At 37.7% G+C, this 24,495-nt stretch overlaps 2 protein-coding genes across 2 annotated transcripts; both read left to right on the forward strand.

Moving 5' to 3' along the window:
• Positions 1 to 242: 242 nt before the first annotated feature.
• On the forward strand, positions 243 to 8,963 carry dll4 (delta-like 4 (Drosophila)). The gene is given in 11 exon segments (NM_001079835.1): positions 243 to 588; positions 724 to 984; positions 1,256 to 1,313; positions 1,957 to 2,220; positions 4,014 to 4,074; positions 4,437 to 4,567; positions 4,793 to 4,962; positions 5,457 to 5,676; positions 6,715 to 7,432; positions 7,910 to 8,018; positions 8,272 to 8,963. Coding segments are annotated over 11 exon segments (2,052 nt in total). The 5' UTR covers positions 243 to 534; the 3' UTR covers positions 8,278 to 8,963.
• A 12,913-nt stretch (positions 8,964 to 21,876) lies between these two features.
• On the forward strand, positions 21,877 to 24,406 carry chac1 (ChaC, cation transport regulator homolog 1 (E. coli)). Its single transcript, NM_001110126.2, has 3 exons — positions 21,877 to 22,518; positions 22,625 to 22,660; positions 23,564 to 24,406. Exons 1-3 carry the CDS (start codon positions 22,348 to 22,350, stop codon positions 23,945 to 23,947), a joined length of 591 nt encoding a protein of 196 aa, NP_001103596.2. The 5' UTR covers positions 21,877 to 22,347; the 3' UTR covers positions 23,948 to 24,406.
• Positions 24,407 to 24,495: the final 89 nt, after the last annotated feature.

Raw genomic sequence — 24,495 nt, forward strand, 5'->3', positions numbered from 1 at the left:
TAAATGTGGATATCATTGTTGCCAAGAGAGGGGGGCTGACTGAGCATAAGTGGGCGGCGTTTAGCGATAGACAAGAGTTTATATAATGAGCAGCGCGGACACAAAGCCAGTATAAATACTGAGGGACGTAAGAAACAAGTCTTCATTCACGAATTACACGAGAAGCGCGAGGATGCCCAACAGCGCAATGCTGACGCACAAAGTTTAGAAGCAAAACAAGACATAACCATTGACACTAAACACATCGGTGCGCTCACTGTGGAATACCAAACATGCTCAGTGGATATCTTGAGACGAAGAGGAATAAGACTCGATGCTGATTTATTTGCCAGTTTCCCCATTCACCTTTTGGATAACCTGGAAATTTGACGTGCTCCATCCAGCACACTGAAGTGACGTGCGGCGCGGACGCGCGGCGGGATATACCTTTTCACTCTTCTACATTTGTTTTCATTGCACCCCTTTTGCACTGGAATAGGCTCTTTCTGGGAATATAATCGTGGGTGACACGGCTGCCCAGGAGAATCGAAAAGCATGGCAGCTTGGCTCACCTTTCTCATCGCATTTTTCACGACCGTTTTGACGCAGGTAAACATCCATATAGTCTGTCCTGTGGAAAGTCAGCAGGACTCCGTTGCTCCTCTAGAATGTCTCGAGAGCACTTCTGTGGGTAAGCCAGTGTTTGCAGTGCAATGTTGTAATGCATGTAATTTTTCCCTTCAGATATTTGGATCTGGTGTTTTCGAACTCGACCTTCACGAATTCAAAAATTTCAAAGGCTTGCTCGCAAATGGCAATTCGTGCACGCCTGACTGCAGGACTTTCTTCCGAGTTTGCCTAAAAAACTACCAGGTGGTCGTGTCTCCAGGTGACTGTATCTTTGGAAGTGCCTTAACGCCAGTGCTGGGGACAAACTCGTTTAGAATCATGGGAGGTGGCTCTTTCAGCACACCAATTCGACTGCCGTTCAACTTTGGGTGGCCGGTAAGCTCGAACGCAAATCGTTTGGGAATCTAAAAAGAACGCTTTGTGTTTGTGTTTATGTTGCATTATGCAGAGATAGCCACAGTTTGTAATGTTGATTGATGAGACTAACGATTTTGATGCAAATCCCAACAGTAATCACTTTAATTATTGCTGCCTGCATGCGTCTTGAAGAATTTATAATGCAATTATTTTTATGCATACACACTCTCTAGTATTTTAATCATTCGTTGTGTTCTTAAAGTAAATATAAATGTGTCTTTTCTCTCAGGGGTCATTTTCATTGATTATTGAGGCCTGGCACTCACCTTACTCGGATCTACCTGTAGGTAAGATTCGATTTTATCCACTAGAGGGCGACAGTTTGATAATGTACCTATACAGAATTCCAAGCTTCTCTTTTCATTATTACAATATATTTTTAGCTATGCACGATTTTAATTAAACCATGGCACACTACTCCTACTAAAACATGTATGTTTAAAACTTGTAAATTTGTAATGCACTGTCCTCTTGTTTCGGACACCTTTGCATTCTCATGCTCGAACACAATTGAACTTCCTTTGGTTTATTTTTGGCGTGGGAAAGCGCAGTGGGCTTTGGTGAGAATACACAGTGCTTGCCAAAACCATCCGACTGCATTTTCCTGTATTTTACACCTTTGTCTGTCCCGCCCTTTAGAATGGGATAATACCATGGGAATATTTTGCTTAACTCTAAGGAAGAGGAAATTTAAACATATGTTTTATCCAAATGTGTCAGCTTCCCAGAAGTTAAAGTTGGTCTACATTTTGTTCTTTTGAGGACACTTTTTCTTTGGGGCAGGTGGGGAACAAAAACAAGTGGATTCTAAAATACTGTATCACGCCATGCTCAGTGCTATCTTTAAATAACTAAAAAGTAAAAACTTTAAACAGGAAATTAATAATAATCCAAAATTGATCTGATCAGGAAATCCTCTCTTTTTTACAGACGCATACAACCCTAACATGCAGATAAGCTTTTTTGCCATCCAAAGAAAGTTGGAAGTAGGGGCTGAATGGTCTCAGGATGTTCAAAGTGGGAAGCAGACAGAGCTAAGGTATTCTTACCGGTTCATCTGCAACGAAAATTACTACGGCGACAGTTGTTCCAAAAAATGCACACCCAGGGATGACCGTTTCGGCCACTACACCTGCAACCCAGATGGCCAGTTATCCTGTCTCCCTGGCTGGAAGGGGGAATACTGCGAAGAACGTAAGCAATCAGAGATCACAATTTATTGAATTCTTGAGGAGTGAGGCTTTGCTTAGGTGTGAGCGTGTCTTTTTCATCCTGCCTTTACAGTGTGGGAACTACTTTTTTGAATTTATTTGTTTAGAGAGGTTTAATGCACCCGCACAAACAGAATTGTTCTGTTGAACAAATAAGTTATTTTTGTGATATACAAATTAACAGAGAAATAATAGCATTTACTGTGAATAAATGTTGCCAATGTTTAACATGAAAACAATGGTTTGTCAGTCCATGTTGATACCCCTTTTGAAAATGAACCATGGCTTTTTTATGGTAAAGTGCAGTATGTGTTTTGACAGATTGGTTAGCATGTGTATTAACCACAATTTTACTGCAATTGTTATAGTTAAACTATGCTCTGTGTGGTAAAACCATAGTTAATCTGATTTATACTGGTTTAACTACAAAAACCATGTTGCTTTTTAGACTATTTGTAGAAAACCATGGTTAATATTCAACAGTAGCCTAAAATATGTGCCTCGAGAAACATGAAGCCTATTTTAATATTTTGGTTAATGAAACATGATTTTAAAACGTATACCTAGTCTTTATATACAAGCAAAAGACAAGTATACCTTACTGTCCTCATTGTGATGGTTTTGGTTTCTTTTCATGGTCAGTCGCAGTAAACAAGTGAATTGCCTACAAAGAGCGCGCATAAACGGCTCTAATGAAAACCGAATGTTTGTCGACCCCTCTGACTGTATTCATTTCAGTGTTGTGTACACTTCGTGCTGCTCTTTCGTCGTAGTGCTGCAGTTTCTCTGCGAATTCACGCTGTTGATCAGGGCGCTGACACAGTTTGTGTATACACTAAGCGCGCGCGTGCTTGGTAATTTAATCCTGCACGAGCGTCATGGCAAGCACGCGCCGGGTTAATCGCGCCATTATTATCCGCCACGCGCCACGAAATTGTAGTCCCCATTGTTGCCGTCCAGCGTAGCAGCTGCAAATATGGTTCGAACAGACTACAAACAACAATAGGGGCAGCTGTCCGTTATTGGGATAGAGCATCTGCTGCGGTCTAACCAGCAGTTCAGTGCTGGTCGGGTACCCGCTCAAAATCAATGTCATAGACAGCTCAGCACAGGCAACAGTAAATTACCCGCATCTATAGCAGTGACCTCGTCAGACAGGTTCTGTACAATTGTTTGCAGTCAAAGAGATTTATTTAGATACGTGCCGCGCACTGCGCTGATAATGAAGTATTACACCCTAGTTTACATGAGCAGCTGATAAACCAAACTGAAATAAAAGATGTTTTTAAGTGCAATTAAAAAAATCTGAATATACCAATTACTGTTTACGGTGATTCAACTACTATATAATGCACAGAACGAGTAAGAAAATTAACAGAGTAAATCTTCCTCATTTAAAGAACAAACCTGCTAAATCAAGATTTATGTTCATATTTTATAATGAATTATGTTTTTTTTTTTTTTTTTTTTTTTTATTGTGCAAGTCTCCTGAGCACATTGTATCATTAGTAGGCTAAGACAAACAAGTAGTTCTGCTCACTCCAAGATCACATTGTTTCTTTAGACTGTATACCTTTTGGCACGTTTTTAAAGAATCAGCTTCTAAAAGGCTTATTATCAATGTGTATTAAGATAAATTATTTAACATTAAAATAAGCAAGAAGCACCTGAGGCACCTTCAATAAACAAACATAATTTTAATGTAACTCTGCAAAACTAATTTAAACTCATTGCCCTTTACTAAACAGAGCTTTTTCTTTTCTTTTTCTTTTGCAGCGATCTGTCTGGAGGGATGCAGTGAGGCGAATGGCAATTGCTCCAAACCTGGAGAGTGTGTGTGAGTATTTATGATCAAGCATAAGCATCAACATTTTCATTTAAATACGTTTTAGCAAGTACATTTTGATGGAAAATGTGAATATCCAACACAGTCTCACAGCAATTTCTAACGTTTTGGTTTAGTGGTGAATTTGTATCTCATTTGTATATTTTTGTATGATTTGCTCAATGATGGGGTTTAGGGGTCTCCTTTTTCCAAAACCATACATTTTTTTATATTAATGAAATTGTATGACTACAAATTAATTAGCCACTTTTATGACAATACTTAAAATAGTTTTAGATTGTGCTGGAACATCTTGTATATTTGACCATATTTAATGTGTCTCTTATAAAGGATTCGCTTTTTTTGTATTTCAGATGCAGAGAAGGATGGCAGGGTAAATTCTGCACAGAGTGTAAAACATATCCAGCCTGTAAACACGGCACCTGTCACCTGCCAGGGCAGTGTAACTGTAAAGAGGGCTGGGGTGGACTGTTCTGTGACCAAGGTAAGACTAAACCCTAGAGAGTTAAAGAAGCTGACTGAATGATACTCTTTACTGACCTCAGTGTCACACTTAAAGTAATATTAGAGCTTAAAGCACTTTAGTTCATTGCTAGTTTCAGATTAAACAAGTAAACCTTTTCAGTGAAAACTAGAAATCATGACTGGATTTGATTGAAAATATGTCTTTTTCTAGTACTGACATATTTTATGATTTCTTTCGAAACAGATTTGAACTTTTGCACACACCATAAACCATGTGTGAATGGAGCCACATGTATGAATACAGGTCAGGGCAGTTACACCTGCATCTGTCGACCTGGCTACACCGGGGTCAACTGTGAGCTGCAGGTGCGAGAGTGTGACAGCAGCCCATGCAAGAATGGAGGTCTTTGCACGGTGAGTAATTGTTTAATTTAAAACCTTCCAAACCTCTACGACTTTAAGGCCACAGAGGGACGCTGACTCAATTCTGACAATATGAATAGCATTAAAAACCACACTGATCTAATGGGTTAAATGTTTTTACACTGTTATGTGCACCAGTATGGATTGATAGTCTACACACTAGACTGTGAACATATTGAAATAAGTAAAATTTTACAGCTAAACATCAATATTAATAATGTATCCCCACATTCTTTGAAAAGCCTATGTCTTAACATCTAAATCACAAGTGTTGAAGCTTGATCCTGGAGGGCCTGTGTCCTAGAGTTCGGCTTCAGCCCATAATAAACACACTTGAACTAGCTACTCAACATCTGTCACACTCAGCAGGCCCTGTAGAGCAAGACTGGACAACCCTGATCTATAATTACTGTACAAACATGGAACAATGCAAAAAGGTCCACAAACAGCTCTTTGAAACATCTGCTTCCTTTCACATCCTATAGGATCATGATAAAAGTTACACATGCACCTGTCTGCCTGACTTTGAGGGAACTCACTGTGAACACAGTCTGCTCACCTGCGCAGATTCCCCATGCTTTCACAAGGGCAGATGCCACGAGAAGGACAATGGACGCAGCTACGCATGTGAATGTCCTTTAGGCTACACGGGTCTTAACTGCGAGAGAAGGATGGACAAATGCACCAGTATGCTGTGCGCAAATGGTACGCAAGTCTTTTTTTTTTTTGCTTCTAAAGTTGCCGTCACATTTATTGTTGTTTAGCAAATACAGTCATTCCAATTGGAGTCCATATTCAAGTCTTCGCGTATGTGTGGGCGCAGCTATTTAAATACTTTTGGCTTAAGACTTCCGTTCTCATTCACTTCCATTCATTTTTAAACGTTAAAAGTAGCTCGTTATGCTGCTTGATGTTGCAAACTTATCTTAACAAGTCATTTCACTCGGCGGCCATCTTTGAAACACCTCTCGGGCAGCATGCTCTGGTATTCTGTTTGAATGGGGAAACATCAAATTCTTCAAAACTGCTTGCCAAACCTAAGATTACATTTCTTATTAAGAATCACCAATAAAATTAAACAACAACTGTCCCTTTAGTTTCATTTCGAAATGTCCAAATTACACGAAATCTGCAGAAACTCACATGTGGAGCGAGCCAGTCCCCCAGAGTACTGTTAGTCTATAGTGAGCGATGATTGGCTCCTGTACTGGAAGGCGGGCTTTATTCGCCATATAGCAATCGATGATTGGCTCCTGTACTAGTAGGTGGGGCTTTATTCACCATATTAACAGATATGAACAGATTCTTAGATCGCAAATTATGTTTTGCATGTATGTGCAAGGAGAATGCTAAGAACTTTTAGTCGGCAGCTGACGTGTATAAGCAGTCACATTCGGACAGCTTTGAAACGATGGGTTTAATCCAAGAAGCACCCAAGACAAAGGTCTATAGTCTTTGTTCTAAAGCAATCGTAAAAACGAGCGCACATCCGCATCGCAGAATAAGGTCAATAGAAATTGGCTCATTTACATCGGTCACACTGACCAATAGAAAACTGGTTTAAAAACTGGCCTTCTATATGAGCAATGAGTTGTACATTAGCATTATATTATGGGTTTTGTTTTCCTAATACAATTGAAACTGAGAGTCATCCATTATTCTGTGAATTCAGTGATCCAGGTGTGTTTATGTATGCGCCCGCATGTGTAACTCATCACTGACACTTTTGCCACTAATCCTCAGATGGCTTGTGTTTGATCCTGGGGGGAAAACGGATATGCAGCTGTCGAGCGGGCTTCACTGGCCAGCGCTGTGAGATCAACATTAACGACTGCGCAAACAACCCCTGTGCCAACGGAGGCACGTGCTACGATCGCATCAACGAATACGTCTGCTCCTGTCCACCGGGATATAAAGGACGCAACTGCGACCGGCCCTCCTGCTTGTCCACACCCTGCCTCAACGGCGGCTCCTGCGTGGGCATCACGGGAAACCCACCAGCCTGCTTCTGCCCCAGTGGCTTCACCGGACCCCTCTGTGAATACTACGCCGTCACAGCGCCCGTGACCAGAGGAGAAACTCAAGACCGCTTCCAGTGGGCTGCTGTTTCTCTGGCCGTTGGCTTAGTGGCTCTTGTGGTCTTACTCTGCATGGTTGTCATTGCCCTCCGCCACATTCACAGGCAGGCATCAGGAGAAAGGACTCGAGGAGAGGCAATGAACAACTTGTCAGAATCACAAAGAGACAACTTGATCCCCACCTCCCAGCTGAAGAACACTAATAAACAGGTCAGCCTGGAGGTGGACTGCACACCTGACAAATCCAATTACATACACAAGAACTGCCACTTGGACTACAATTCATCGAAAGAGTTCAAGGACATCGTGTCCCAAGAGGACAAATCAAGTCATAAATACGAAAAGTGTTTAGAAGAGAAAATACCATTGAGTAGAATGTACAGGTAAGAAATGGATTTCACGTCACTTTGATAAATAGACCCGTTTAGATGGATTGAATTTGCTTTATTATGCTGAGGTCATGCTCCATTAGCGTGCCGCGCGGTGTATTAACCTTTGCACTTAGCGCTTGCTTGAAGACCGTAATATGAACATCAATACCAGCTAAGAGAAGTTAAGAACCTCGATATCCACAACCACAGCACACATTTACACGAATTTTACACACAGACCCAAAGGCTTTGACAGCAAGAAGCCATTTTAGCCTGTTAAAAGATTTTATTGATTTGGATTGCACAACAAAAGCTCTTTTTCCTCTTACACGGACTTTCTAACATCAGGCCCTGTACGCGGATCAAAAGAACAAAGCGCTATAAAGCGAAAAAATGAGCCCAACGCTTTCACTCCCATCTCTTCACAGTAAATAGCTGGCCCATGTGCTTTTACTTTGTGTTAAAATGAAGCATGATTTGTGTGTGCAGGGAAAAGCCAGAGTGTAGGATATCAACGATATGTTCCCCAAGGGACTCCGTGTACCAGTCTGTGTTTGTAATAGCAGAGGAGAGGAGTGAATGTGTCATAGCAACTGAGGTAAGGAGGATCGTTTTTATTTCTTAATAAGTCTGCATGTTTCAAGCAGGGATCTGCTGCTCATGTTCACCGCTTTATCATTCTGTCAGTGTCTACTAATGTAGCCTACCGTACAGAGGCTCTCAGAAAAAAAAAAGTGATAAATGTTTCATTTAGGCCTCCTCAATCTAATTAAAGTCATCAGGAAGCTGAAGTGTGTACATCTTTGCGTATTTAATCTTAACCACAGTTTTGTTTCGGGCTTTTTCCACAGGTATAAATTACAGGCTGATGTCTATGAGGAGAGGAGACGCAAACACAATCAAAGCAAAATCTTTTTTTCTGGATTGTTTACAAAAATACTGAGAGACTGGAGATTTATATCGACGTCCACTGCTGCACTGAGAAACTTGAGAAACTGGAGAGAGCAGGAGTCCTGCTCGTCGAATGCAATAGTTTAGTTTTATGTTGAAGAAGTGTTTGTGTACAAACGTGTACAGTCCTGGATGATATCTGAACTCTTCTGCTACGGTATGTTTTTTTCCCCCGTGGGCTGAAAGGGACTTCTTCTTCTTCGGAAAAAAAAAGCAACACAGTTTTTTTAAAAAAGAGATCCTTTTGCGGTAATCATGGACACGTCGTCCGCCAAGTAATCAATCGAAGGTGCCAGGGACTTTAAAACCTTCAACCAGCATTGCCAGCTATGCAAAATCGAGGAGGGGAGCACCAATCAGAGCTTACCCATACAAATCAACCATGAGCGTTATGAATGTCTGAGAAGAAGAAAAAACTGCTAACATCAATCATATTATAAAGACTGTTCGCTCTCCTCTCTACAATAAGATTGTAAGCAGCTGAAAATTCACAAAAAAGCCTTAAAAGAGTTAAATAGAGTGCTATGTTTGTGCCCAGGGTCTTCTTGGATTGTTTTTAACAATTTGAACTCAACATGGGAAGAAGAAAAAAGAAAAGAAAAAACAAAGCTACAGAACCGTAAAATGCAGAACTGTGCCAGCAAGATCCAAGAGGAAGTTCAATTGACTTCTTTTATGCAACACGGCCCATGAGTACAAGACAAGAAATCTACAAAAACTGAAGAAAAAAAACTGCTCACCACTGACTGCCTATAATTAGTTTTGAGAAAACAGAACCAATAATGTAATTTTTTAAAAAGTGATTATTTCCAGAGTTAATTTAATAATGACACACTGCTCTTTATATGTTTTATACTATTATTTTGTATATAATGCATATTTATAAGAAACCAAACATCTGAAGAATAAAAAAGTTAATTCCTTCAAGCTATTTTTGTTCTTTCTGAGAGATATGTTACAATATATATATATATATATATATACACACACACACACACACAATTGAAGTCAAAATGATTAAATCCCCCTGAATTATTACCCCCGCCCCCTTTTTATTTTTTCCCCAGTTTCTGTTTAACGGAGAGAAAAATTCTTTAACACATTTCTAAACATAATCGTTTTAATAACTTTTTCAAGACACTTCTATACAGCTTAAAGTGACATTTAAAGGCTGAACTAGGTTAATTAGGTAAACTAGGCAGGTTAGCGTAATTAGGCAAGTTATTGTATAATGATGGTTTGTTCTGTAGACTGTCAGAAAATATAGTTTAAAGAAGCTAATAATTTTGACCTTAAAATGGTATTAAAATAATAAAAACTGCTTTTATTCTAGCTGAAATCAAACAAATAAGACTTACCTTGCTTAACATCATTTGGCAAAATATTTAAAAAGGTAAAAAAAAATTCAAATGGGGGCTAATAATTCTGACTTCAACTGCGTGTGTGTGTGTGTGTGTGTGTAAAGACTGAATGACTTGTAAATAATTTTCTCAGTTTAATAGGTATGGGTTTAAGTAAAATGTTAATATTTAAATAATATAATAAAAATATGGTTATTTAGAAGAAAAAAAAACCTTTCACAGGTCATTTGGTCAAAATTACATAGGTTTTAATTTGTTCTGACTGATAATTAATTCATTCATTTTCTTGTCGGCTTAGTCCCTTTATTAATCCGTGGTCGCCACAGCGGAATGAACCGCCAACGTATCCAGCAAGTTTTTACGCAGCGGATGCCTTTCCAGCCGCAACCCATCTCTGGGAAACATCCACACACACATTCACACACACACACTCAAACACTACGGACTATTTAGCCTACCCAATTCACCTGTAACGCATGTCTTTGGACTGTGGGGGAAACCGGAGCACCCGGAGGAAAGCCACGCAAAGGCAGGGAGAATATGCAAACTCCACACAGAAACGCCAACTGAGCCAAGGTTCGAACCAGCGACCCAGTGGCCTTCTTGCTGTGAGGCGACAGCACTACTGCGCCACTGCCTCGCCCCTGACTGATAATTGGACTACTATTTTATTATCTCTTCTTAAGATCAAACATTAGAATCTGTTAAAATAGTTTTGTTGTATACATGACAAAAACTGAAAATGAATCACCAGTAGTTAACTTGTATAAAAAAAATAATAATAAAAAATATATATTTTAATTTGTTTATATACAGAGAAGCAGAATTTTTTAAATAATTGACCCTTTTCATTTTCCATGTTTCTCAGTAGCAGAAGGCGGCATAGTTGAGTAAACTTAGAGCGCAGTGAATAAGAGAATAGAACAAATATTTTTTTCTTATTTGCTGAAATAATAAAAGAAAAACTCCGCAATGGTGTTAGCAAGACTTTCAGGAAACGGAAAAAAATTGTGTGAGACTTATGACAGCAGCCAGAAGAGAGAACAACGTCAAATTTACTCCCATAGACGCTGCATTAGAAACAACTCGCATAAGCGCTAATTAGCTTTTGGTTATTTGATGCAAAGATGATATAAAACATTCATAAATGCATGTAAATATTTATTCATTTTTTAAAAAGAATCAAAATATTAAACACTTTCAAGGGTTTAAGATTATGATAACCATTAAACGAGTCATAACAGTCTTGTGAAAAGGGTCCATTAGTCGCTTTTAAATTTTTCCCATTTGTGTGTGATTCACATGTATACATTTTAACAATGGTGAGTGAAAATATTTGTTCATTTAATGGTTTACCCAAATTCCCCCTAACAAAAATGACGTCAGATGTTCCACTTTTTACATAGCCATAAGCCAATTTTTTATTCCTCATTCCTTAAAAAAAGCTCATAACCCCTCCTTCCCCTTCCCCAGTTGTAAATTGGCTTGAAATTTAAATCCGTTGCCTCGGATACAGGCCCCTTGAGCTGGAAATTCTGAAACAAAGACAGGCGAAGAGCGCAAACGACAGAGCGCAGCCCCTCCTCAAAAAACCCAAACAGATGCCCCAGGGTGCAACCTTGCCCTGTCATAAAAACAGCGGCATATGCCGCCCCTCTCACCAGGCTCATCATGGCGCTGCTCAGCAGAGCACCCATAAAGAAACACACACACACACACACACACACATCTACAGACGTAAACGAGTTCCAGCTCTGAGGGCCTCAGTCTCGCCTTCAGGGCTAAAGGACACATCGCCATCTCTATCCCCAACAAAAGAATCAGCCTTGGAGCCCACAGATGGGCTTTAGTGTTATTAACAATCTCCAAGTGTGGAAGGACTAGGGAAACGGCAAGGTTCCTAATCGAAAACAATTCAATTAATCAGCCTTTATTACCCTGCCAGAGCAGAAACGGCTGTGCAGAAACATTTTAAGGGTGCAAAGGTCATCAATGAGCTTTTCCTGAAAATGTCAAAAATTCCCAAATAAAACATTTGGAGTAACATTAAGTGTTTAGCTATGATATCCAACCATCCCTTCAGTTCTTCCTTAATTATTCACCACCCTGGCCAAAGTCAACATTTCAGGACCCCATGCAAGGCACCCGAGGGCCACGCAGGAGATGCGTTTCTGAGTACTTAAACAGAAAGCGTTTTCAGGAGGTCAAGCTCGGGTTTCTTTCCATTCCTAACAGCAACATAATCAACAACCGGCAACAAATCTGTGCCACGCAAACACACTCCACACACACATCCTGTGCATCCGTGTCATCTAAGCATCCTTGTCTTTGCGTCTGTGCTTGGGTCAAACGGACGCTTGGGAAGAATAAACACATTTGGGGAAAGTTCCGAGAGAATTTCCGTAGCGTGGCCAGAGTGTTAAACACTTGTTATCGCAGCAATTAGTCTTGAGTGAAAACTTTTGCAATGCAACCTGTTACCTAAACCTCTCCCATCACAACTGTAAGTGTATGTGTGTGTGTTGCTCTCTGGCCTCTGGGTCTAAATCGCATGGCCAGGCATTCTCATTGTGTTATAATCACTGCATCCTGTTTGTGACCCAGTGACATCATTTCCTGCTTCCTGTCTGATTAAAAAATGCAGAACATGCCGGCACTGGCCAAACGCTTTTCTCACGCATCTCTTTCTTACTGCGTTCTCTGTATTTGTACGGATCCCCAACGTTTCAGGAAACCAGCTCATAACAAACAAAAGTGGAGAGGGCAGGCATCAAATCAAGACTATTGATTTCATTTCGAGAGTATTTTGAAATCTCGCCTGTGGAATGTGAAAACATCCTTGATAGGAGGATGCTAAACATTCATTCGATTTTGACAGAGACGTGTGCAGTCAAACGCGTAAAACGGATAAACAAAAATGAACTTTATCTGAACCTGAAATCAGACTTTTCCACATTGGTCAAATTTACCGATTAAAACCCTCAAAATCGGCCATCTTGAGCCAGAAGTGCAGCAAAAGCAGAGGCCCTCCATCTGCAGTTTTCACACACTAACACTAGATGTCGCTAAAATGCCCATGCAGCTGCAACAGCAATGCATCAGTTTTCATAAATAAATCGATAATAATTGTTCTCCTATTCATATTTGAATTTCTATTGGATTAGTTTATTGAAATAAAAAATTAAATATGCGTTAAACTGTTTCAACACAATATAACAAATAAAACATATTTTAAGTCAATCTTTAAACGTCAATATATTCATCTAAATCTATAGTTGAAGTCAGAATTATTCGCCCCCGTTTATTTTTTGTCCACACAGAACCTAAAAAGTACACTTTCGAATTTGAGTTCACAAAAAAAGCCCCTCTTTTTTGGAGTTTATTATAACACATACAACATATACAATTATTTTAATCACTTTCAACAGTGTTTCATGAAAATTCAAAGGATTTTCTTTAAAATGATACCAAAGTTTTGCATTTACACCTTTGCATGTGGATTTGAGAAGCTTTTGAATTTGAGTAGGCAAAATGCAGGCGGAAACTCTAAAATAGCACTTGACTTTAAGGAGTGACTTAAAAATTGGGTAATGAGTTGCAGCTTATGTGTATGAGTGTTTCCCAGTGATGGGTTGCAGCTGGGAAGGTATCCGCTGCATAAAACATGTGCTTGATAAGTTGGCGGTTCATTCCGCTGTGGCGACCCCAGATTAACAAAGGGACTTAGCCGAAAAGAAAATGAATGAGTGAATGAGTTGCAGCTTATCCTGTTAGAAAAGAGTCAGACACTTGTAAACAGAGATGGCAAAAGTACACACATCCTTTACTTAAGTAGAAGTACAGATACTCATGTTTAAAACGACTCAGGCAAAAGTAGAAGCACTAACTACACTTTTGTACTTAAGTAAAAGTAAAGAAGTACGGACTGAAAAATGTACAAAAGTAAAAAAGTAAAAAGTACCCGTTTCAACCACAGTCCAAAGACATGCGGTATAGGTGGATAATACGTAACTAAATTGGCAGTAGTGTGTGTGTATCCCAGTACTGGGTTGCAGCAGGAAGGGTACCCGCTGTGTAAAACATATGCTGGAATAATTGGTGTTTCATTCTGCTGTGGCGACCCCTGACAAATCAGCGACTAAGCTAGGGATAGTGAGTGAGATAGGTACGTAAAGTCCTCACATTTTGTTGATACATTAATATAAAATAACTTACATTTAAAAATGTTATGTAAAATGTTTAGCCAAGCAGCCTCAAACTTTGAAATATAGCCTAACAACATTGCTTAAAAAGGCGGCCCATGTATCATCCTGACTCAGCGTTCAGCATGTAGTTTTCGGCTGTTAGATCAAAAACAACAGCTGCCACCCAACACATGGAAACGAAGGTAACGACCGTGGTTTTAAAAATGTAAGGAGTTTAGTACAGGAGTACAGATATTTGTGTAAAAATGTAATAAGTAAAAGTAAAAAGTGGAGTAAAGTACTGATACCAGAAAAATCTACAGTAACAAAGTATTTGTATTTCCCATCTCTGCTTATAAATAACTTAAGGGTGAATACACGATGAAGGACAGGGGTGGTTTTAGTGATTTTGGGGCCCTGAGCAATTCCAGCCAATTTCTAAAATGCACCTTTTATACTTAAATTTTTTAATAATATTATTTAGCTGTTTTTTTATATAATTCGATCTCCTTTTCTACATTTTATCTAAATGGAAAATAATATTAACATGTAAAACACCTTGTAAAATTTTTGAAACAATTTGTATTTTTAAGACGAATTCACCACTAAAAATGATAAATGAATAATTTTGTTTTTAAAACTAAATCTTTACTGATTTGACTGCTGGACTGCTCCATGATTAAAAATGGGGATCCTCACCTTACAACATAACAGAAAACAATGTTATACAGTTGAAGTCAGAATTATTAGCCCCATTTTTATTTTTTCCCCCCCAAAGTTCTGTTTAATGGAGAGAAGATTTTTTTCAACACATTTCTAAACATAATAGTTTTAATAACTCGCTTCTAATAACGGATTTATTTTATCTTTGCCATGATGACAATAAATAATAGTTTACTAGTGTAAGAAAAAATGATGATGAAGAAGAAAATCTCAATGAAGATGTTTATACAGCATAGCAGTCTCAAAATACATGGCAGTACCTTAGGTTCACTGGAGTCAGAATGAACCCTGAACATTCCTAAACTCAAACCTTTATACTTTTTTTTATGTTGCCTTTAGATGTTAATGAAGTTGCTCCCTGGTAGTTGACCCAGCTGTTCTCCCTATCTCTCCATGTTAATGCAGTTTCAACACCTTTGATGAGATGGTTCTCTGTGCAGCACACCCATCCCCATTCTACAATTGTTACCATTTGGTCGAGTTGTAGTCACCTCAAACGATGCAGAGACAAGACCCTGTTGACTTCTCTTTTCTCTCATAAGTCAGCCATTTTGGGAAAAATGGAGAGTGGAAGTTGGGTCGAGGCAGACTCATTTCTTACACTATATATATATATATATATATATATATATATATATATATATATATATATATATATATATATATATATATATATATATATATATATATATATATTTTTTTTTTTTTAGGTATTACTATTACTAGTATTATTACAAGTAAAATAGGTTAACTAGGCAGGTTTGGCAAGTTATCGTATAATGATTTTTTTCTTCTGTAGACTATTGAAAAAACATATAACTAAAAGGGGCTAATAAAATGGTTTAAAAAAATTAAACTGCTTTTATTCTAGCTGAAATAAAACAAGTAAGACAAAAAAAAACATTATCAGACATACTGTGAAAGTTTCCTTGCTTTGTTGAACATCATTTGGGAAATATTAAAAAAAGAAAAAAAATCAGAGGGGGCTAATAATTCTGATTTCAACTGTATATAATATACATGTATAATTTATACTTCTAGGTATTTATTTGGGGGCCCTCGGATTTCCTGTGCCTACTTCCCTTGCTGATTGGTTAAATCCGCCCCTGATGACGGAATTGTTGGCTAAAATATTTAATATTAAAGTTTAAAAATAATAATAATAATAAAATACGGCAATAAATATATATATTTATAAAAATGCCTATGAATCAGTGAGCCAAAGTATTTTCAAAAATTAATAATAATAAAAATACATCAATGTGACTGAAATGTCCCCCTGGATTTTATCATGTTTGGCAGAACGAATGTTTAAGTGCACTATATGTGTGCATGGAGCATGGGAATATATTTTCTCTTGGATTTTCTGTTTACTTTGGATGCAGATTGCTTGGTATTCAAACTATGGCAAGTACATTCTGTACAGGACATACAGTGCTCAGCATAACTGAGCACACCCCATTTTCAAAATAGTTATTTAGTGAATATAGGCAATGTATTTCAGTGCATTTAAACAAAACAGATATATTTGCTAAAATAATATTTCAATCACCAAACATATTTAAATTGAAATTGAAAAATAATACAATAAAATTTGAGCAAAATATTGCAAAAAAAATTACAACCTACAAAATTTCAACTAAAATTTTCCTTTTTTTTTTTTTTGCTTCTCTTGGTTTTTCCTCTTTTTCAAAATTGTATTTAAGATTTTTCTATAACATAAATTTGGGTGTACTATTTTTTAGACTGTTATCTTAAGATATTTTGTCAGATAAGCTGCAGATTTGGCTTCAGTTCTGACCAATCTAATGTATACGCACAAATATAATAAAGTATAGCTTCCTATTAAAATATGAATTTAAAAGCTAGATTTGTGAGGGGTGTACTCATATAGTACTGAGCACTGTACATTTGTTTTTGTTTTGTTTTTTACATTTGATACTAAGCTGAACTAGTCATTAATGTAATTTCAAATTTGCATGACAGCCAAAGTAAGCAGCATGAAGATCCTTATGTTTTTATGTATTATGTAATGTGTTTCTAAGTTAATGAGCTATAAATCACATATCAATTAGTGATGAATCTCAGCACTAACTCAATTATGCAATTACATGTAATCAGTCATTTGATCTAAAGCCAAAAATATTAGAAATGAGTTTGTAACATCAACAACGACAACAACAACAAAAAAAGAATAGAAACAAGTAAACAACCAGCAAGCTCGACACATGTGCCTCCTGCCATTCTGCATTTGTCATTCATATAAGGTCAGCAGGGGCATAGCATGTCCCGCCTGGAGAAAGTAAACAGGCCGTCCCGTGAAAGGTCTGGTCACTGGACCTCCCGTCTGCCTGAACTATAGGCAGAGAAAGGCTTGTGCATCATGCAGACTTTTAAGGAGCTTACATGTGCTTGTATCTTATGATGCCAGCTAATACCTCTATTTATAGATAATCCTATTTTAACCAAAGAAGAGCCTAAGCTATACTACAAGGAAATATCCAGGGGTGGCAGCGGGCAGAGGGGTGTTTGTTTACCATCTCCATTTCCACTAAACTGGACATGGGGTGAATGTTAAAGGGCTAGTTCACCCCAATAGGAAAAATCATATTCACTCTCTTATTACGTTCTAAAACCAATAGGAGATTCATTTAATTTCTGAGCACAAGTGGAGCAGTTTTTCATGAAATTAAGAGATTTGAGGAGAATCAAGTAAGTTAATTAAGTCTTTCTTTTGAAGATACAGTATGTGATCACTCAAATTAAATTTGATATCTAAATGCTGTAAATATTGAATGCTTATGGCACTACATGGAAAAAAAATATTGCTGTTATATTGAAAGATAATTTCCATAATACACTTTTTTTAGCACTTTATTAATTTGTGTTTGTATCACAACACATATTTTGAAAGGCCATTTTCTCAAAATGATTTTGTGTCTATTACACTGAGCCATAAGTCTATACTTTAGCACCATATAAGACATGTAAGTACATTACCTCACAGCCTAATTAATATTGTGTATGACTCCCATGAGCTTGAAGGACTGCATCCATACCTCTCTGCAATGACTCAAATAAATAAAGTCATCTGGAATGGCAATGAAAGCCTTCTAGCAGGACTCCCAGATTTCATCAAGATTCTTTGCATTCATCTTCAATGCCTCCTCCATCTTACCCCAAATAAGCTCAATAATGTTCATATCTGGTGACTGGGCTGGCCAATCCTGGAGCATCTTCTTTACTTTCAGGAACTTTAATGTGGAGGCTGAAGTATGAGAACAGGGCCGGAGTGGGACTCCTTTTTTGCCCTGGAGTTTCAAGCCTCAGACCGGCCCACATCCGTTCATGACTGACTATATTAAAATAAGGTCATTTCCAATTCAGTTTCTAATTACACTATCACGTCTTTTTTTGAGAAAACAGCTGCTTTAGAACTTCAAATGTTCAACAACCCTAACAGTATAATATGTCTTAACAATAAAAATAAATAAAAAAATTACTCAGACGAGGATCAAACCCAGGTCAGCAGCATCGAAACCTTTCGTGCTAACCACTGGACCACAACAGCTGTACACTGTGAAGTGACACATCTGAGTTATATCATCATTAACCTGCAGGCTGCATCTTGCTCACAAGGCTACGAGAAAATAGATAAAAAGAGCAGAGCTGCAGTAAAATAATGAATAAGAAGACTGTGGTCAAGTAAAAAGGTGAATTAATTTTAAAAAGTGTGACTGCTGAGAGCAACAGATTATGGAGCTAGGGACACCGGCCCTCGCGGCCAAAAAATGGACCGGCCCACCGGGAATTCTCCCAGTCCTCCCGATTAGCCAATTCGGGCATGTATGAGAAGGAGTGCTATCCTGCTGAAGAATTTGCCCTCTCCTGTGGTTTGTAATGTAATGGGCAAATGTGTTGATACCTCAGGCTGTTGATGTTGCCATCCACTCTGCAGATCTCTCGCAAGCCCCTACACTGAATTAACCCCAAACCATGATTTTTCCTTCACCAAACTTGACTGACTTCAGTGAGAATCTTGGGTCCATGCGGGTTCCAATGTGTCTTCTACAGTATTTGTGATGATTGGGATGCAGTTCAACAGGTGATTCACTGAAAAAAATGTATCTTCTGCCACTTTTACAAATTATCAACTAGAAGTCAAGTTAATATTTGTTGCTCTTACAACTGGAATCGATGACAAGATGTCTATCAGTTCGTATATGTAAAGATTTTTCCCCTACTTTTTTGTACATAATATATACACAAATAAAAAAATATATTCTACTTTTTTCTAATTTTCTACAATAATCCCCTCCGTAAAAATTTCGGACTGTCATAATGTAGGTTAAAATAAAAAATAAAAAATTTTGAACCTGACTTCATGCAACGATCTGACTTTTGTAGTGAAATGTAATGTAAATTAGTGCATATTTAATTAAACTAACTTATTTGCATACAAAAGAGCTGAAAATTCTTAATGTGATCAATAAACTGGGGAATTATGGTGATAAATGTATAGTTATTTTTAATATTATCTGTTAATAATGCGACAAATTCTCTTAGGAGGAATTGGATTAAATTAATTAATTGTTGTTGTTGTTGTTTGACTTCTTTGTACCGTTCATAATAATTAGACTTTTAACAGAGGAATAGATTTATCAGATTTGATTACAAAAGTGTCCTGAAGAAATATACTTTGGGTTTGTAACAACATGAGAGTGAGTAAATGATGACAGGATTTGAATTTTAGGTGAACTAACCGTTTGGTTTGTTTATCATAATAGTCTCATGGCTTTGGAACTGGGATGATTATACCTCAACGTAAGACAAGGGCTGACAAAGAAACTGTCACAAATCTGCCCTGCCTGTTTTTCTTAATAGATTGGTGATGTTGTAATGTTGTTCACAGGCTGTTCAGTTACCCAAGAATGATTCTGTATGACGCAGAAACATTCATGTAAAGAAACCAACTCAGAAAACAGGTTGACACAAAAATATTTGTTTTGCTCAGAACATGAAGCAACTCAAAAGAAAAGCAGACATATGCACTCCGAACTTAAAGTACTGGTGACCTTGAATTTATCATAATTTGTAAATAAAGCAGTCAAAAAGATAGAGAGAAACACGTGGCTTGTGGTAGTTTGGTTTTGAACATCACATGTTTGTTAGATATGTCTAAAAAAATATTATGACACGTTTCCGTGCCCTAACTTAAAACGGATAGATCTGAAATACGTCACACTATCAGAGATGGAGATTACAGACAAAGCAGATCTAATATACAAGCCGATGGCATAGCTTAGAAGATCTTTAGGAAGAAACTAATCTGCCTCAACAGTCATGATAGGATAAAACTGAATGCAGATGTTTGAAGGATGTTGCTATTTTTGGTGAAGAACAAAACTAAAAAATAAACATACACTGTAAAAATCAAAAAGTTAAGGTAACTTGAACCAGTTGAGGAAACCAATTGCTACAAACCATTTAAGTAAAAAAAAAACTAATGTTAAGTACTGTGTACTTAATCCATTTGAGTAAATGAAGCAATTTGAGCACAGTAAAACCCAATAAATGAAGAGAACTCAAACCAACTGAGTACTGTAAAACCCAATAAGTTAAGGCATCTCAAACAGTTTAAGAAAACTGATTGCAACAAACCATTAGAGTTAAAAAAATCTATATGAGTACATCATTTGTGATAGAATGTTGATGTTTTTTATTACTTAAAAAATGTAAACTGTAGTGTGTTTGTTATTACAAATTAAGTAATGCAAGCTAGATTACCTATTTTTGGTATTTAATTGTGACAACGTTTTGATTACTTTTAGATCACTTTAGAACTAACATGATTTGCTTGGTTTTAATTTGTTCCCAGATTTAAGAGTATGGATTGCAAAAGAATTTACATTGAAATGAACAAACATTTACATGTCCATTTTATATTGTGAATATTCAAGGAAGATGTCAGTAAGAGAAAAGAAAATAAGCATAATAGTATGAATAATTTGCACCCACTCAGAATGCAAAGGCTGTTTTCATTTCTAGTGACAAGAAAATATGCATCTAAAATTTGACGATATTTGACCATTGACCACACTGACAAAAATAAAACTCATGAGAAATATGTTCAAGTCTAAACTTTTCAGCATCTTGATTTTCGAATTACTTACAAATTCTGATTAAAAATCTGTAAACAAAAACTGTAATTAAATCTACATTACTTATTCTATTTAATGTACCCTGACTGCAAGTTTAGATTTCTTTCTATCTTTTTTAATATTATTTGTTCCCAAATTTTGAAGCACTGAGTGCAAATGAATCTGCAGAGTTTTTCTGTGGCCATTATTATACAAATTCCTACTATAATTTAATTACAGTTAAGTATATATATATATATATATATATATATATATATATATATATATATATATATATATATATATATATATATATATATATAGGAACATTTGATTAAAAAAATAAGGTGAATCAAATCAATTACAGTAATTATTAATTACTAAGTAGTGATTTTTAGAATCTGGTTATGTAATCCTGATTACATGTAATAATTACTACACAACATTGCTATCACATTATATGATATATTTTATTACATTACGAAATGAGATGAATACTGTACTGCCTTTTTGTTATGTATTATACATTATTACAGAAAAATTGTTCCCCAATGAAGATCTCTTTGGTTATAGGCTATTAAATATTATTATATTGTATTACATATTACACTTCAGCATTCATGTGAACCTACATAGAAAATACATTTTATACTACATTTTATACTACATGATGTTATCTTATTCAGTCGTTTCTAATTCCTTGTATGTAAGCATTCAGCACTGTTTGGGTTTCGGATAGCATTCTTGGAAGGCCTGACGCAATCCTCTCAGTACGTCCTGTGCCTGCCTCGCCCCTTGAAACGCTTCTTTCACGTTGCATCAGCCGAACAGACTTTAAGCGACAGATCTGCTGACCAATGAGAGTGCGCGTGTCCTGTGACCGACAGCTGACCGCCCTATCAAATTGAACAACAGGGCGAGATTTTTCCTTGTTCGTGAGCCAATCACACAGGTATGCGGTTATAGAGTCACGCAGAGATGGAACGATTGGACAGAAGACCAGGCGATCCGCCCTTGCTACGCTATGATTGGTCAGATCTTCGAACAAGGTCAGATACGCCCATAGGCAATGTTGCATATAGCCTGCCTCAGAGCAGCCCACATTTCATCATCCGCCGAGGACGAAAAGCAGCGCGGCAGCCCGGGGTGCGCGAAAACAACGGTTAAAAGGTTATTCGATCCGCCTTTACAGCACCGTATGATTGGCCGGGTAGAGGTTTGTTGATAAACAGGAGGCTGGCCGGCGAGCTAGCAACAGCTTTTTGTGTTTTATTCCGATTGAAAGAGCCGAAAAGGCCAAGATGGAGTTTTAAGGCAATGATGCGGTAACTGCACGGCATAGGCATGCACCAGGCAAAGAAAAGCGTTTTGCGAGACTGCACCATCACAACTGCTAAGCAGTTGGGCTCTGATACCGTCCGCGGTATAGCCGTGAGCCAACCCATACCTCTTCTCCTTGATAGGAGGAAGCTAACGCTAGCTACCTAGCCTGTGGCCCATTCATTTAGCTGTTTTTACATCAAAGCGCACACTATTACCTTTTCTACACTCATACCATCCTGTAAAAGATGAAACCTCAAGACATCGTCGCTGGAAAATCCAGCTTGTGGATCTTCGGCTACGGCTCGCTGGTCTGGAAGCCAGACTTCAAGTACAAGAGGAGCAAAGTCGGTTATATTAAGGGGTACAAGAGACGCTTCTGGCATGGGGATAACTTTCATCGTGGAGATGATGAAATGGTAAGTTGCGTTTAAATTCCATATTTTTCTTGAAAATTCATAAAATACCTGAACTGTTCTCCCATTGCTACTCGTTGACCTTTTACGTTACGTGTCTCCATGACAGCCCGGAAGAGTGGTGACGCTCATCGAGGAGGATGACGTAAGTGGAACTTCCTTTTTTATTATTAGGAACAACCAACCATACATGTACATACACGAGAGCCCCGTTGGCGGCTATTTTTACAAGCTATTTCTTAGGACATCTATAGATGCCACCCGGAATAGGCATCCACCATATTGGAACACAAGCTGACACAAATGTGTCTATATTTGCATCAAAATCAGAAACCGCATTTACTAAGCATCAATATACAACAAAACAAAGAGGGTTACAGGGGGTTTTCAAACTGGGGTCCAAGGAACTGTAGGGTTGTGCTAATTACTGAATTTATATTTAAATCAAAACAATCTTAATTATAAAACGTATCAATATAATTAAGATCTAAGTATATGCTAAATGTAACAAAGCAATGTAGTTTAAATGCTTATTTAATTGTAGGAACTGTACAGGAAATAAAGATTTCTACAATCAGAAGCTGCGTTAAATTGTAATATGTTGGGAAATTTACTGACCACATGTTAACCGTTCCAAGATGTCAGATTTGATCATTATGGTATCTGTCCATGTATACATATCTATGAAGAAAATATTAAGAGTTGGCAGCATAATGGCGTTACTTCAAACCTTTTCGACAAGGTGAATTCAAGCCTAGGCATAATTTTTATAATTAAATGATTCCAAACATTCACGTCCTTGTAGAACTTGTTTACCGTGAATGTTCTGAGAACTATTACGGCTGTACGTCTTATGTGCCCTCCATTATTATTATTTGACATGGCATGACCCTGGCTACAGCCGTAAGAATATCTCCTACCTTTAATTTTATTGTACAGAAAGAAAAATGTATATGGGTTTAGAACAACATGATGAAATTTGGCCACACATCACTTTAAATACTTTCCCTCCACCATATGTTTACTAACCGTATGTTTTGGTACACAGGTGTGCACCTGGGGTGTTGCCTTCGAGGTGACTGGCTCTCAGATGGAGGAGTCTCTCAAGTACCTGAACGTGAGGGAGGCAGTGAGAGGTGGTTATCTGACCCGGGCTGTCGACTTCTTTCCGCGTGGCACCAATCAGCCACCAGTCCAGGCTCTGGTTTACATCGCCACGCCTGACAACCCCATTTACCTGGGGCCTGCTAGCACAGAGGAAATCGCCTCTCAGATCGCTGTGTGCAAGGGGAATTCGGGGCACAACATCGAGTACCTGCTTCGCCTGGCGGAGTTCATGAGAGTCAGCTGTCCTGATGTGGACGACCCTCACCTGTTCTCCATCGAGGCAGCTCTTCTCGCCACCATTAGACCCATATTATTGGCCGCATAGAAACCTGTAGATCTTCTGAAAAGCAATCAAATAGGTCAAAACAGCATTAAGGTTCTAATATAAAGTTAATGTTGCCGTCCTTAAGGTGCGATTTGTCATTTTAAGTGGCTGTTCAGATATTTTATTCTCCCTATACCAATTTATCACTGTAATACATCAGTAGGTGCTGATGTTACGGGAACATGGTATTTTTAGCCTGTCAACATTTGAAGTATGTAATGTCAAAACATGAGTACTGTCAGTTATCATTGTTTTGTGCTCAAGTATGTTGTGCTGTGGTACAAATGCATGCTTGTGATGTATTGCCAAATTTGTCCAGTTCTTAAGCTGTTTATGTTGTGAATATGTTTGCATGGAATCTCAAGACACTCCCCCTTTTTTATTTTACAATTTGCACTAAGCAGAATACTGTTAAGTCATTACAGTTATTTGCACATTAAAACGATCAACAAACATGCATCTGGATTGTTGTGTTTAATGTGAAATATAGCTGGTATGGTTGTTAAATGTGTGAAAAAATTGATGTTTAAAATTTAAAATGAAGTTTA

This window comes from Danio rerio, chromosome 20 (assembly GCF_052040795.2).
Source record: "Danio rerio strain M-AB ecotype USA chromosome 20, GRCz13ab, whole genome shotgun sequence".
Taxonomy (NCBI): domain Eukaryota; kingdom Metazoa; phylum Chordata; class Actinopteri; order Cypriniformes; family Danionidae; genus Danio; species Danio rerio.